Genomic DNA, 15,261 nt, shown 5'->3' on the forward strand with positions numbered 1-15,261 from the left:
TGAAACCATACAATGCATAAAATCAAAAATACTAATCATTATCATAAACATAAAAAAGAGAGAGAATAATATTTTATTCATATATAAATTGAATCATTCATAATAGTGATCGAAATTCTGTTGTAATTCTTTGTAATTGTCGATTTTGAGCTATAGAAAAAGAGAAAATCATTAGCCATCGGAGCTCAAGTATCACTTTAACCACTTGACTTTTTTAGCTACGGCCAATCATTTATTACCTAATACTGGGAGAAGTTCTTTCAGTAGATCGTGCTTGGGTATCGATTTCTATAGAGAAAGAGAGAGGAGAAAAAGAAGAAAAAAAAAAAAACAGGTTCAATCCGGTTTTTATTTTTTTTGGTCAGGGAATTTAATTTTCAGTATATATATGTCATATTTTTTTTCTTGTTATTCCTTACCAATATAGTAGATTCCCATTCACCATTTGTCGATTGTCTAAAAAAGAAATAAATAAGGGTGAGCCTATGATGTTAAATCCATTTCTTCTTTTATAAAGAAAAGAACTTACACAAAAGGTGGTCCCATAAGCCATTGGCATAATTCTTCCACTTTTTTTTGAGCATTTTCTTTTGATAGTCGCCTCGCATAGTATATCATCCACTCTTTGTATTCTTTTGCCGATTCTAGAATAAGAGCAGCAGCCAATTGATTCTATTTATTGAAAATAAGATTTTTTTTAGGAGACCGGATATAATGTCAAATATCTTTTTTCTTTTCCCTTACTTCAATATGGCTAATGGTAATTGTACTTGCCGCATCAGAATCAAGTTTTGCCAGAGCCATAAGAGATTCATTTGTTGGATCTGCTGTTCCTGTCATAGTCAACGCAGTAGATAACCATCCAAGAGGGTGATTTTCCACGGAAGATGATCCAGATCCCCAAAATTCAGATATAATAAACCACGCATCACTGATTCGTAACCAAGTGTTCATACCTGTATGATAGGTGAATGCTTGATGATAGCTAGTAATGATAAGTGGAAGTCCATTTTTTTGAATCCGTATATCTTTGAGACTTGGTGCTACATGAGGTTCTTCTGATGCCAGTGTTTGAGCCACTCGTAGTAATGGTGATATAGAGACTGATGTAAATTGACTTTTTTGTTGAACGATATCCCTGAATACAGAAAAAAAAAAAAAGGTATAAGGAACCCAAAATATATAGTCAGTTCTCCCGTTTTTTTATTGATTACCATGTATATAAAAGACCAGTTGCTGTCAAACATAAAAGCCAACAATCATTGCAAGTTATCACAACAGGTGTGCTTTCAAGTACAATCGGTGGTAGAAGTCTAACATAAACCAGATAGTTAATAATCATAATAATAATAATAACAATAATAATAATAACAATAATAATAATAAAAAAAAAGAGTAACATTAAAATCGGGTTCAAATGAGAATAGAAAAGAATAGCTACATTACCTTCGCCCAGCCGGCGAATAAACAAGAATACTAGCATCTTCACATCCAACTGCAGAAAAGTGTTCATTTCCAGTCATTAGTAATATCGCACTTGCAAGATAATCGGTCCATAAGATTGTTCCATGTCGACTTGTAAGTAACTTTGTATTTTCCGAGCCTAATGAATGAATATCAAATGTGTTTTTTTTTATTAGTTATCATCATCATCATCATCATCTCATTTTTTCATATTTCCATTCAAATTACCTTGTTTTCCAGTTGGGTTATGACATTCCATCACGGTAACTTGATTATCTTGTGATATCCTATTAATCATTGTTGATTTCACTTTTGGTAAACCGAGTTTGACTTGACTTTGACTAACTATAGGGGGAATAATAGCTGCATCGATCCAAGCTGGTTTTTGCCGTAAAGGTTCATTGTCTTTTGTTGTTTGTTGCATTGTGATTCCATTAGTTGTTTGATTGTTGTCCACGTTGTCTGGGTGTGCTTTGCGTTTGTTGCCAACTACCGTGCTACCAATTCCATTTTTGCCGAGATTCATTACTGGTAAATCATAATCCACGGATTCCAACGGTGGTTGTGATATATGTGAGATAATCTATTATCAAGAAAAAAAAAAAGAAAGACAGAATAAAGGAGTTAGAGAATATTTTTTCAGTATTGCTGAAGACATAGTTTATCACCTGTCGTTGTGTAGATGGTGTTGATGGAGTGGTTGTAGATAATCCTGTGTTCCTTGATAGTGCAATAGGTTGAATACGTCGTTTTCCACTTTTTGTTATAGTCACTTTTTGCTCAGTGATAGTAGCTACACCACTAGAGGAGGATGTAAATTTGTCATCGTTTTTCTTCTGTATTACAGTTGCATCCGTCATTTCGTTTTTGTTGTTCTTTGCATTTTCAGATCGAGTGTCCAAATCGATTGCTGTTCCGTTCATCCCACCATTCATAATGTTGGCAATACGATTTGAAGTTGATGGTGTTGTCGTTGTTGCTAGAGCAGTCGTTGTGGATTGAGATGCATTGGGCTTGTTTTCCGCTTCTAGATCCAGCTGAGAAGGGGTTTCTGGTAATTGTGTATTCTTCCGTCCATATCCATATTGTGTTAATTTTTTTAACTAATGAATGAAAGGAGCAAGAAAGATGTGTCAATATCTTTTTTTTTTTTTTTTTTGTATATACATGATCACTTACCACTTCGTCGTCTGATGCAGGTTCCGCTAATTCTTCTTTCAATTGTAAACATGCTATGGTACCATCCTGAGAACATGCAAATAGAGTTTGACCATCAGGAGTCCTATTACATAAGAGGAAGGAAAGTAGACACAAATACATATATTATATACGTTTGTTCCATTTTTCTATTCGTATCTTACCATGCCAAATCATAAATGTTGTTTTCGAATACATTTCGAGCCACACATAAAGGTCTTGTACGTCTTGTCACCCAAATAGATAATCCACGATCTTGACCACCTAATGCACATACACTTGCCAGAGTATCTTTGCCATCACGATCGTTACTGTCGACTTCCATCTTCGTATCTTCATCATCAGTCTCTCCCTCATCCTCTTCTTCATCGAGTTGAATACCATAAAATAATTTTGGATTAAATGACTATATTTCCACAAAAAAAAAATCAATATAAAGTTCATATTAATATACTATATTGACATTAGGAATAATCATACTTACAGCAACTTCAATAGGTACATCATGACCAACTAAAGAGACATCAGAATCCCAATTATCACGACTGATGATAGCAGCAACACATTGATTGGCATTTACAGCATTTGATGCAGCAATATGAGATCCTTCAGGAGACCAACTAAGACGACGGAAGAATGTTGTACCAGGAGCATTATAAAAAGGGTCTTCGATTTCAGCTTCTTCTTGCCAATCAGATGTTCTCCAGATCTTGACCTTCTTGTCATCCGACTAAAATAAAAGCAAATATCCAAATGTTCTATTTAGTATCCCTGTTTTAACCTTTGTATATTGTATTATTCTATTATTTTACATACCTGGGATGCCAAATATTTCCCTACTGGATCCCATGTAATACCATTCACAAATCCACTATGCTGATCTATTTTATGTATTTGCTCTATAAAGAAAAAGTAAAAAGAATGAGTATACAAATTAATATATATATGTATATATAATATCTATATACCAAACGTTCGAGCATCCCATATAATGATAAAACCATCCACACCACAAGAAGCAAGATATTGATTGTTATTTGACCAAGCCAAATCCTGCACATCTGAATCATGTCCACGTAGATATTTGACAGCACGCCATGTTTCATGATTAACTTCACTACTACCAAATACGGAACCACTACCAGCCTCGCTAGTTACAAAATGACAAGAATTTATATATTGGTCAGTAACAAACTCATCGAGAGATGAGACATGTGTGATTTACAACAATGGTATATATATATATGCATGTTTTGTATATTGTCATTACCTATCCAATTCCCATATAATAATCACATTATCATTATCCGAACTGGAAGCAAGATATCGTCCATCTTTTGACCAACGTACACATAATACTGCCCCTATAAGTGAACATAGAAAGGGAGAAAAGAAAAAAAAACATAGATGAGAAGATATATATATATAAAGGTCAAATCATCTTACCACTATGCAAAGTCATTGTACATAACAACTTATGACATTTCGGATTCTTTTCAGCATTTTCGTCATATATCGGATCAGTATTCCAAATCTTCACTGTGGTATCTATTAATATATATGAAAAAAAAGAAAAAAATAAAGAGAGAAATATTAAAGAGGGTATTTAATTCTTTTTTTGTTCTATACTAAGCTTCTTGGAAATCTTTTCTTTTCTTTGGCATATATACCTAAACTACCAGTTGCTAGTCGTTTGCCATCAGGATGTACATCAATAGAATAAATACATTGTTTCTTGATTTTCGAACCTTCCTGTGACCGATCTATATAAACATATGAATCATTAAAGAAGTATGTTAAAGCAAGAATGTGAGAATAAAAAAGAAAGAATGGATCGAAAAAGGGAATTAGAAGGTAATAAAAGACTTACCACCATGAAAGACCCAGTCTGGTTTAAATATGATCATACTATATATATATAGATATATATATAAACCTGGCTAATATAAAAAAAAGAAAAGAAAAGAAAAGAGACAGAGGTAGAGAGAGAGCGAAAAAAAAAAAAAGATATAAAGAGGAAAAAAAAAAAAAAATTGGTGGGTCGCGCCGCGTGAAATCATATCAAACAATCCCAAAAGATCATTCAGCTAAAAAGTGACTGTAGAATACGCGAACTAATTGATCATGTATTCGTAAAAAGATAGAGAAAAAAAAAAAAAAGTAAAATAGGAATGGAAAATCGATGTAGGTATTAAAAAAAAAGGATCTCCTTTTATAGAAACGAAGAGTAGCAGTAACAGTTACACTAGTTCCTGAGATCAAACATCCATACTTTGTTTTAAAAGGTTGATTGAAAAAAGGTTGATAAAGAAGAATGATTTATTTCAATTTCCTTCAAAAAAATAAATTGCATGTATGTTACATCGTCAACAACATTTAAAGTTCATTTCAAATTTAATTTTTTTTTTTCATAAAGAATATTTCATATGAATGTATACTATTTTTTATTGATCCTAGTTTATCATGAAAATGATCATCTTAAGAACGATGCATGCCATAATCCATCATCCATTTGAAAATGAATTTGACGGTAAAGAAGTCATTCAGAATTATGATCAAAATATTGGAAAGACTACGGAGTTTGAACATTCTACTCTTTCTTTTTTTTTTTTTCACCTGTAATCCATTTCCCTGTATCAATTACCAGTCTTCTATCAACAACTCATTTATATATAATAGAATAAAAACTAGAATTTGAAAGCTTTATTTTTTTTTTAAAAAAAAAGAATCAACTTAATATAGTGAAGGTTACCAATCGCTATATCATCATTCTATCACCAGTTATTCATGGTTAACTAGTCATCCAGTCATACTTTTTAGTTATTCATCACATCATCTGTCCATAACGATTATCCGTTATTCATCATTTGTAATATATCTGTATCATATTAATTAGTATTATTATTACCATCCTCGTATATCATTGATCATCGTATATCATTGATCATCCGTCATTCTATTAATATCATCATCACAATCATCACCATCATCACAATCATCATTATTGTCACATATAATCAAAGATATTACGAATTTGTTTAAAAGTTTGAAAAAAAAAAGAGTGGATAATAATAATGCGTTCAATTGTTGATTATCCAATCAAAACCAAGAAATCAAAGTGGCGGTTATTTAAATACCAATTGGCATCCATATTTTTTTTTTCTTTTCAACACCTTTGTATTTCTATTTACTTTCTTTTTTCCAATCATATATACTATGGTTCATTATAGCCTATCATTGATCATATCTATCTTATTACTATCAACTCCATTGTCAATATGTCAAGCTTCATCCTTTATCCATGAAGATTATCTCGCCTATCCTCGTTACAAGCTAGAACTAACGGAAAAGGGAATACCTGAATCTTCTGTCTTTGGTGGTCAACATGTAATCTCCAAAAAAAAAAAAAAAAAAAAAGAAAGGGAGAAAACAATAAGACTTTTTCTTACAAAAAAAAAAAAAAACATGTACTTATTTTTTGACTTTTTTTTTCTTTGAATAGTTAAAGGATAAACAATTGGGTCGATGGGATACTCACGACTATCAGCATGACGTTGAACGTAACCAAGTCATCATGATGACCGATAAATCTCAACCATTCCTATGCACCATTCCCGATGTTACTGCCCAAGAACGACAACGCACATCAGCAGACAACAAACCATTCTCATCTAGGCAAGAAATACAACGTACTATTGAACGAGGATTGGATCTTTTGAAACCAATGGGAAAAGAATGTCTTCGCTTTTATGTAAGTGTGCTCATCCCTAAAAAAAAAAAAAAAAAGAAAAAAGTAAATCATTTTTGAGTTATATTCATAAACTATTTTTTTTTTTTTTTGATTTTTCTTATTAGACCCATGGTTATTGGACTTATGAATACTGTCATATGCAATATGTTCGACAATTTCATATTGATCCTAGCAAAACGGAAGGCGATAACTATATGTTCAATGAAAAATCATCATATATACTTGGTGTTTACCCGCAACAAAACGAAAACAACAATAGGCACACAAAAGATAGTCAAGATCTTCTTAGCAAAGGAAGTCAGCAACAAGATGAACTCAAGCAATCTTCTTCATTAGATATGACGACTCTTCGAGGTGTAGGGGATAAACGATTACTAGTACAACATTGGGGCCAAGGAACACCGTGCGACATTACAAATCAACCTAGATCCATCGAAATCCAATTCCAATGTGCATTGGGTACTAAGGATGAGATTGAGTTCTTTGAAGAAGTATCCACATGCCATTACCTGATGATTATTTCAACTCCTCGACTATGTGACGATGTTATGTTAGGAGCCAAGAAAGAAACGAAAGCACATGCGATTCAATGCAACCCGATTGTACCTGAACATTTGTTAGATGAAATGGAAGCTCAAGTGACAAAAGAAGCAACACAGGAAGAAGTACCCAAGGAATACCAACAAGAAGAACAAGGAGAAGAAGAAGAACAAGGAGAACAAGAGATACTGGATCAAATGGCAAAAACAGAATTGGTAGACATGATCTCTGACCTGGCCAGGCAAGTCGAACAACTACAAAGATCCATGGATATTGATCATCGATTCCAACATAGTCAAATCTATTTTATGGATCAACATGGACATTTGGTATTGGGATCGGCCAACAATGATCGTCGAGGACAACAACATTCTGCGACAGATGCCGCACAAGCAATTTTCCAGCAACTTCTTTTGGATACTGCTTCAACAAATAAGGATATCATCAATAAAAACCGTATGGACGAATCCGAAACTCAACATCAAAACAAAAAAGCTTATGAAAAAAATTATTATACGTTAGTGTAGATATAATTTACATAAAAAAATAAAAACAATAAAACACTTGAAATCATTGTTATCATTTTCTTTTTATTTTATTTTATTTATTGAAATATGAATATATATGTGAAGTGGGGGGTATTTTGTCTTTCTTTTTTTTTTTTTTTTTTCTTTGAACAATATAATATGACAAAGAAGGGGAATTTAACTCGAAGATATAAATGGAATATGTGTGCATATGAAAAAAAACAACAACAACTAAAAACTACGTTGTCTTTTTCTTGATTTCCAAACCTTGATCATCAGCATAACCTTCATCTTCATTGATAATAGCGTCCATGTCTTGAATCTTGAAAGTAGGTCGATTAAACAAATGTTCTGGAGATTCTACAGCTGTCGTAGTAGATGTTGTTGTTGTGGTTGTATTCAAAGTTGTCATAGATAAACCGGAAGGATCAGAAACCATGGTAAAGCTATTTGATCGGCTACGGAAGGGTGTGCTACTTTCAGACCCACTACGACTCATCAATCTACCCCAAAAGTATCCATCTTCACCAGTTGCTTCCAAAGAATCTTGACTATTATTCTTGCTTGTTTTGTTGCTGCCTCCCCACGTAAAGATATTCTTGTCATCCAACCATTCCATTTTGGTAGCATGTTGAAAAAATCCACTTCGCAGACGAGGTAACTTATTTCGCATGACTGATAAGTTGAAGTTACTAGTACTTTTGCTGGGTGTTGGACTTGGACTTGATGCTGATGAATGAGAGTGATTACTGGGCATTGTACGACTAATATAATCCGCTACAAAATATACATATATAAAATTAGATGATAAATAATAAAAGACTATATAATTTTGATTCAATTCATTACCATCAAAATCATGGAATGCTTGAGGTCCATATTCGTTAATAACATTGGTAATATCACGAGAGAGTTTGCTTCTGTTTTCTCGAAGAACTTGTACACTTTCAGGATCCATTAATGTCACTACTAAAGGTTGTAAAGATCTATATGTAGATATACATATTATAAAAGTGAGATGTAAATCGAATAAAAATGATAGTAATCTTTTTGTAATCTATACCTTGCGATATCTAAACCAATTTCACCAAATTGAATACTTGCATAAGATATAATAGAAATAAAGACAGTAGATGCCAATGGGATCAAGATTTTCCATTTTGTTTCAAGATCTGTTTGTAATAGACTTAAAAACACAAGAAAACCATAAAACGTGTACAAGGTGGGAATCAATACTAAACCAACCAATAACTTCCATGTGGCCAACACATCTCGACCTGCTATTTTGACACTAGAACCTCTCAGAGCAGCTGAATAAATAAATAAATAAATAAATAAATAAATAAAAGAATAATGGAGAATGAGTATTAACAAAAAAAAAATGTTTTTCCTTTTTTTTTTTAACTTTTACCATCTGCTTTCTTTTGACTGATGATTTTGGCAACAATAATGACAGGAAGATTTAAAACAGCTCTATTCAAAAAAAATAAAAAAAAAATAGTTAGAACAGATTCATTTTTTTTTCTTTTTCTTTATATTACCCAGGAAAACCACATAGAGTCAATAAGGTAAGAATCATACATCGTTTTATTAATAAGACAAGAGTATGCTTGCCACCTAGATCAGTTTTGGAGACCTGATGATCACGAATACCATGATATTTGAGTAATTGATTGTAAGCCAATACACGTTGATGTAATTCTTCTACTTGAGGTTCATGTTTGAAGAGTTTGTATCCAATTAAAAAGCGACGATTGAGATCCACTACTTGAGAGATATGAAGTTTTCGATGAGCAGGTTTATAAAGACGACGAGCAGCTTGAATCATCTATAAAGAAAGTTTTGGTCAATCACGAATACAAAGTTTTATCTATTTTCATTATTACCATCAGAGTTTCATAATTTCCAGCATTAACAGTAACACTTTTCAAAGCATCAGAAATGATATCCAATAATTTTCCACAAGCTTCCCGTTTTTCAGTTCCACCCAAGGCATACTTTTCCACCAAATCACTTTGAATCGAAATAGGAGTACCAAATTCTATCACTGCACGAGACCTAAATCGATGAGCATGGAAATAGTTGAGACCTAAAAAAAAAAAAAAGAGTTAAGTAAAAAAGATTATTCAACATGAATGACTTTTTCCTTTTTAATTTGGTTTACCACATGGTACTATCTTGACATCAAGTCCAGGATATTTAGCCATTGCACCTAATGCCATCATTGTTACACCAGCTATATATATATATTTAAAAAAAAGAGGAAAATAAGAAAGAAAAAAAAAAGAAATCAGTATATGGTGTATGAATATAAAAAGATTTTTTTTTTTTACCTTTTAATGGAAGTAATTCAGCACGATCATGACTACCACCTTCAGGGAATATAGTAATACATTGATTTTTGTTCAGTTGATCGTGAACACAACGGTAGACAGCATCTTGATCAACATGAGGAATACATTTGAATGGAGTACCTTCTGATAATAAAGCTAATGCCTTTAGATCTTTGAATTCTTTTTTGATGATAAGTTCAGTATCGGATAAGATTTGGACTACTTCGGCTTGACCAGCTTTGTTGGGTAAAACGATCTGAGAATGAGGTTGTAGTTGTTTAAGGAATTGAGTACCTTCACCAATGATACGTAATGGTTCTAGTTTTCGATCTAATAATTGAATGGTACCAATACCTTTGACAGCCAAATCTTGAGGTCGAATTACAGGAACTATTTAAAAAAAAAAAAAAAAGAAAAAGAAATGAAAAGAATCGATATTTTTAAAGTTAGCGGACCTTTTAATATTTCCCACCCATCCATCCTCGTTCACCCCCTTCGTCACAAAATGAATATTAGAACTTACTAGCATTTAACATTCTAGCAAAAAAACCAATTCCTTTTTGATGCATAGATTTTTCAGCAATAAGAAATGAAACTTGTCGTTTACATTCCCTCATTACCATGATAGGATCAACAAACTAAAAAAAAAAAAAAAAAGAGAGAGAGAGATGATTAGTGTGCACAGACATTTTTTTTTTTTTAAAAAATAAAAACTTACTTGATTTGCATGGGGTCCTACCACAAAGATAACAGGTCCATCAACAGGTATTCTATAAGATCCTCTTGCTCTTATTTCTCTAAAGAATAAATCAGCTAGTATATTTAATACCCATAATGCTATATTATAGGTTAATTTTTTAGTATCAATGATCATATATAAAAAAAAAGTCAAAGAAAAAAAAAAAAGAAGAAGAGAGAAAAAGAGAAAGAAAAGAATAAAATAATAATAATAATAAAATGGAGGGATATATATATATGTTAATCATGAACCCAACAGGAGGTAGATTATTTGTTGAGAAGGTTGCACAATGTTTTTAGATATATATATATATATACTTTTTCTGACACACTCTTTTTTTTCTCTCTCTCTCTTTTTCTCTTTTTCTTTTTTTTTTTTTTTCTTTCTTTTTTAACATATGGATATTTGTGATATCATATTATAATAATATTGTGCTTTGACCAACTTTACTCCGGTTAATGATAAATGATATGACAATCATTCACATGGATTTACAATCTAACCTTCATTTACCATAATTAGATTTAACGGAGTCAGTATTCGAGAAAAGCCACTCTTTTTTTTTTTTGTCTATAAAAAGGGTTCTTCATCTTCTCATTTTCTTATTTCTCTTTTTTTTCTTTTTTTTCTATCATTATTTAGAAAAGATTTGTTATTTTTGTAAATCATCAATAAACTTAACTATTCTTTTTATATCTTAAATTCTCTTTTTTTTTTTTGTTTACTTTTTTTGTTTTATTTTATTTTGTTTAGAAATACCCTACTTCTATCCTGTGTTCTATTCTTTTTACTATGAATAGTTAACCTTCGGGAAAAGTATGGGAAGATAATCGTGGCGTATATCCTTTTCCTTTCATATTTTGGAACATTATCCTTTTTTGATGATTGTGTTTCAGCTGGGAAAGGATAAGCCTATATACTTTTACTATTAATCGGACAATGAAAATAAAACATTATCATATCAAATTATTATTATTATGATGATGATTGATGATACATTAAAACATACATAGAAATAGGCGAGATAAATGATAAGAGACATGTTTGATACACTTTATTCAATAATAAATGACGAAATTCAAAAATATAAGATATCGTAAAAATTGGAAATAAAATATAGTAAGGATAGAAAATAGATGACAGAAGAAAAAAATAAATAAAAGAATTGTCGCATCCCCATTCAATTTCCAAATTGAATACAAGAAAAGGAGTGGCAGTAGTTCCATTGAGTGATTTGAATAATAGAAAATAAAATATATATATTTAGTCAACATATCCATTTTTTTTTTATATTTATTTTAACTTACCTGCATTAAATACATCCTTATGAAGAAGTGATAACATATAAAAATATGTTGCTGTTATAGGTGGATTATTCACTTTGAATTGGAACACCAAGGGAGATTTCAAAAAAAAAAAAAAAAAAAAAAAGAAGAAGAAAAATAGAAAATGACATTTTTTTATATTTCTCACTTGACCAAGGAATAAAATAGACTCGAGTAAATGATTTTCTTTTTTAAAAAAAAGAACTATTATGCAAATTTACATTCATCAGCTATAGAAATAGTGATCGATCGCATGTCTCAGTTAATGAAAATAAATAAAGAAAACCTGAGTTAATGATTTTTTTTTAAAAAAAAAACTACGTTTTTTGTATTACGTAAATTGCTGCTAAAGCTGCTGATAGGATGAAAAGAATTAACTCATCTGCTGAAATAATTAACATCATCATACATGAACATTACATTTAGTATACTCCTGTCTTAAACGGTGAATATGATGATGATGATACCATATAAAAATATAAAAAATATAGTGCCTTTTTTTTTCCAAATATAGCTATTGAAAAGAGTGATCTCATCTGCTGAGGCAATCACTCTCAATCATCAATCAATATGTTTTGGCATATTCTACTGACATCTCTGAAAAAGTGGTAATGCTATATCCATTTCGGAAATGACCGATATTTTATTTTATAAAAACTTTGAAAACATTGTAAAAAAAAAAAAAAAAAAAGTGTAAAATATTTTATTGTAACCATTGATTATACATTTTCAACAAAGTTTTTTGTCCACTTCCTTTCCCACCTTGACCTTCCCTTTCCAAAGCAAATATAGCATCTACTACTGTCACTTTTCTATCTTGATCGTCCTCATTGGTATCTTCCATAAAGTAGTTTTTGTTGATGTCTGTTCTTGATATTGCTCCACTTGGTTTACTTTTAAGTATCCATGCCTTTTTCCTATCTTGTTGTTCAGATACTCTTGTCGACGTCATAGATGATGAAGGTGATGATGATGAATGTTGTCGTCGATCTAACTGTTCCAGTGCCAACAAAGCTTGTTTCGGATCAGCTTTCACCAAAATTTTGTATAGTGGATATTCCGTAGTATTGTCTGTAGCCTTGATAGTAGGAGGAGGTCGTTGAAAAGGAGATCTTCGTTCAATACGATGCTTGGATGCTTTGACCATATCTTCCATTAATCCTCGGAGTCGATCTTGAGTTGCCAATGATAGATAAGCTACTACATCTGGATCCACATGTCTGATTGCCAATGGCCTAGCTAATTTGTTCACCATCTGTTGTAATAATTGTCCATTCATAAAATCTTGACTTTTTGATCGATCTACACCATCCACTGATAAACCACTTGTACCATCTCCACCATCTTTCATAAAATGTTCCACTTCTTCCTTGAGATCCACACCGGCATATCCCATCACATCTGTAATAGCATCATAATCGATTCGATTATCTCCACCACCTGTTGCACCTGATGATGATGACGATGTTACTGTGCTGGTTGACGTTGTTGGTAATGTTGGTGCTGGTACAGTCATGCTACTTGTCGACACTGATGTTGGTGTTGCTATATTAGGAGTACTAGTGGATTGTTTTCTACATATATATATATATATATATATAAAACGAATCAGTTTCGGTATTGAATGATCAATGTAAATAAAAAAAAATACTTACGATAAGGTTGTACTTCGAGGTATTTGTAATCCTTGAGTAGTAGGCGCGGCTGGTTGTTTAAATTCAGGTGTTGCTACTGTTGTTGTTGACGTAGTACTGGATGAACTTGGAAGAGGCGGAGGTGTGGCAATGGCCATATGGGTATTTGATGTTTTCAGACCACCTTTTGGTATACCTGTCATATGTTCAACTTTTGTTCGTTTTGTTTGAGGTGTACTAAATTTCCATAACAAGAAGAAATAGAAATGGATCAGTTCAATGATTTCATAATTCAATATCTATAGAATCATCATGTAACTTACATTAAACCAGGCATTGACCGTTGAGAGTCTTCTTGACGGATTTGAGAACTTGATATATGACGTTTTCGTTGATCTGCAGTAGTTATTGAAGTGGCTGCTGTTGTTGTTGTTGTTGATGATGTTGATGTTGATGACTGACTGATATCTACTGACGATGATGATGATGATGATGATGAAGTATTCGTTATATGATTGGCTGTTGCTGTTGTGGAAGGTGTTTGACTTTTCAAATTTTCCAACATTTGATATCCTCGTTCATCCAATAGGTATTTGGCTTGTGATAAAAAATGTTCGGCCGTAATAGTATTTTTCTATAAATTCATTTCATCAGCCAAAATATTTCTATGTATATATATATAAAAGAAAGAGATTTTTAAAAAGAATCGTACCTGCAGTTGAACAAAAAGTTGATTGAATTTGCCTTTACGTTCAGGTGGAAGTTGGGCCGTGATCGAATCCAATAATGTCATTGATCCTATATAACAATATAATCAGATTAGTGATGAGTCATTGGAGAATCACTATATATTTTAATATATCATATTACCAGTTGTAGAGGAAGATTGCACTGGGGGTGTTGCTACTCTTTGTGGCGATGGTATAGAGTGATGTACGGCAGATAGATGCTGTTGTGGGTACTGTCGTTCGGATACATTCTGCTGTTGCAGTTGGAGTTGTCTTTGCTGTAAAAGTAATGACTGTTGGCTCAAAAAAGATTGTTGTTGTTTCGATATTCCATAAACTTGGTTATGTTGTTGTTGTTGTTGTACTTGATGAGAAAGCTGTGTATGTGTGTTGTTGTTGTTGGTATTAGCAATAGAAGTGTCAGATGCAGGAGTGACCGTACTAGTAGTAGCAGTTGTAGAAGTACCGTTGCTGCTCAGTGATAGATCTTGACGATTATCCTTCCACATTTCAATAAAATCAGTAGTAGTTTGTCCAGGTTGGAAAACACCCGTTTGTGGTTGTGAACTTAATACGTCGTCTGTATCATTATCGAAAAGGTGCTGTAGTTCGGTTGGCATATTAAATTGAGCAGGAGTAGTGTTTTGATCTTCGTTCCGCATCGTTTGGACAAGAGATTGAAAAGAATTGTCATTAGTAAATAAAGTTGAATCATCAAACAAATTCCGAATGTAGAGATCGTCTACTTGTTGAGTATGCTGTCCTTGAGATGTATCTTTATTCTCATCACCATCTGCCATTGTTGTCTTTTTCGTGTTGAGAAGAAAAAAAAAAAAAAAAAAAAGAGTAAGAGAGAGAAAAAAAGAAAGAAAAAGTCACCTTCTTCATCCCCCAAAATATTTCACACTCGAAAAATTGCCAGGCGGTGTTTCGATATTCTATCCAAAAAAAAAAAAGTCAATGACATTAAAAAAGAAGGCATAAACTGTAATTCAAGTTTTATAATAAATAAAACGTCATATT

The 15,261-nt window shown here is 32.2% G+C and overlaps 4 protein-coding genes across 4 annotated transcripts; 1 reads left to right on the forward strand and 3 right to left on the reverse strand.

Annotated features, from left to right (window-relative positions):
* Positions 1-47: 47 nt before the first annotated feature.
* On the reverse strand, positions 48-4,651 carry BX664DRAFT_329102 (WD40-repeat-containing domain protein). The gene is made up of 18 exons (XM_051544722.1): positions 4,532-4,651; positions 4,332-4,424; positions 4,108-4,209; positions 3,932-4,025; positions 3,630-3,811; positions 3,478-3,560; positions 3,146-3,391; positions 2,826-3,067; positions 2,644-2,746; positions 2,133-2,567; positions 1,693-2,047; positions 1,447-1,603; positions 1,215-1,313; positions 745-1,138; positions 530-672; positions 420-456; positions 240-288; positions 48-150 (listed from the first exon to the last, which is right to left on the reverse strand). The coding sequence occupies exons 1-18, from the start codon at positions 4,566-4,568 to the stop codon at positions 98-100; spliced, it is 2,904 nt and encodes a 967-aa protein (XP_051401630.1). The 5' UTR covers positions 4,569-4,651; the 3' UTR covers positions 48-97.
* Positions 4,652-5,840: 1,189 nt separating this feature from the next.
* On the forward strand, positions 5,841-7,539 carry BX664DRAFT_357650 (uncharacterized protein). Its single transcript, XM_051547975.1, has 3 exons — positions 5,841-6,048; positions 6,164-6,412; positions 6,517-7,539. The coding sequence occupies exons 1-3, from the start codon at positions 5,878-5,880 to the stop codon at positions 7,477-7,479; spliced, it is 1,383 nt and encodes a 460-aa protein (XP_051401631.1). The 5' UTR covers positions 5,841-5,877; the 3' UTR covers positions 7,480-7,539.
* A 44-nt stretch (positions 7,540-7,583) lies between these two features.
* BX664DRAFT_277983 (uncharacterized protein) lies at positions 7,584-10,729 on the reverse strand. Its single transcript, XM_051541384.1, has 10 exons — positions 10,531-10,729; positions 10,336-10,450; positions 9,813-10,202; positions 9,644-9,715; positions 9,366-9,568; positions 9,021-9,307; positions 8,891-8,952; positions 8,543-8,789; positions 8,329-8,465; positions 7,584-8,256 (listed from the first exon to the last, which is right to left on the reverse strand). The coding sequence occupies exons 1-10, from the start codon at positions 10,684-10,686 to the stop codon at positions 7,718-7,720; spliced, it is 2,208 nt and encodes a 735-aa protein (XP_051401632.1). The 5' UTR covers positions 10,687-10,729; the 3' UTR covers positions 7,584-7,717.
* Positions 10,730-12,554: 1,825 nt separating this feature from the next.
* Positions 12,555-15,062, reverse strand: BX664DRAFT_384652 (transcription initiation factor TFIID component TAF4 family-domain-containing protein). The gene is made up of 5 exons (XM_051549194.1): positions 14,381-15,062; positions 14,223-14,308; positions 13,834-14,144; positions 13,532-13,747; positions 12,555-13,450 (listed from the first exon to the last, which is right to left on the reverse strand). The coding sequence occupies exons 1-5, from the start codon at positions 15,036-15,038 to the stop codon at positions 12,580-12,582; spliced, it is 2,142 nt and encodes a 713-aa protein (XP_051401633.1). The 5' UTR covers positions 15,039-15,062; the 3' UTR covers positions 12,555-12,579.
* Positions 15,063-15,261: the final 199 nt, after the last annotated feature.

Source organism: Halteromyces radiatus (genome assembly GCF_025201355.1).
Source record: "Halteromyces radiatus strain CBS 162.75 chromosome Unknown BX664scaffold_3, whole genome shotgun sequence".
In the NCBI taxonomy this organism is placed as follows: domain Eukaryota; kingdom Fungi; phylum Mucoromycota; class Mucoromycetes; order Mucorales; family Cunninghamellaceae; genus Halteromyces; species Halteromyces radiatus.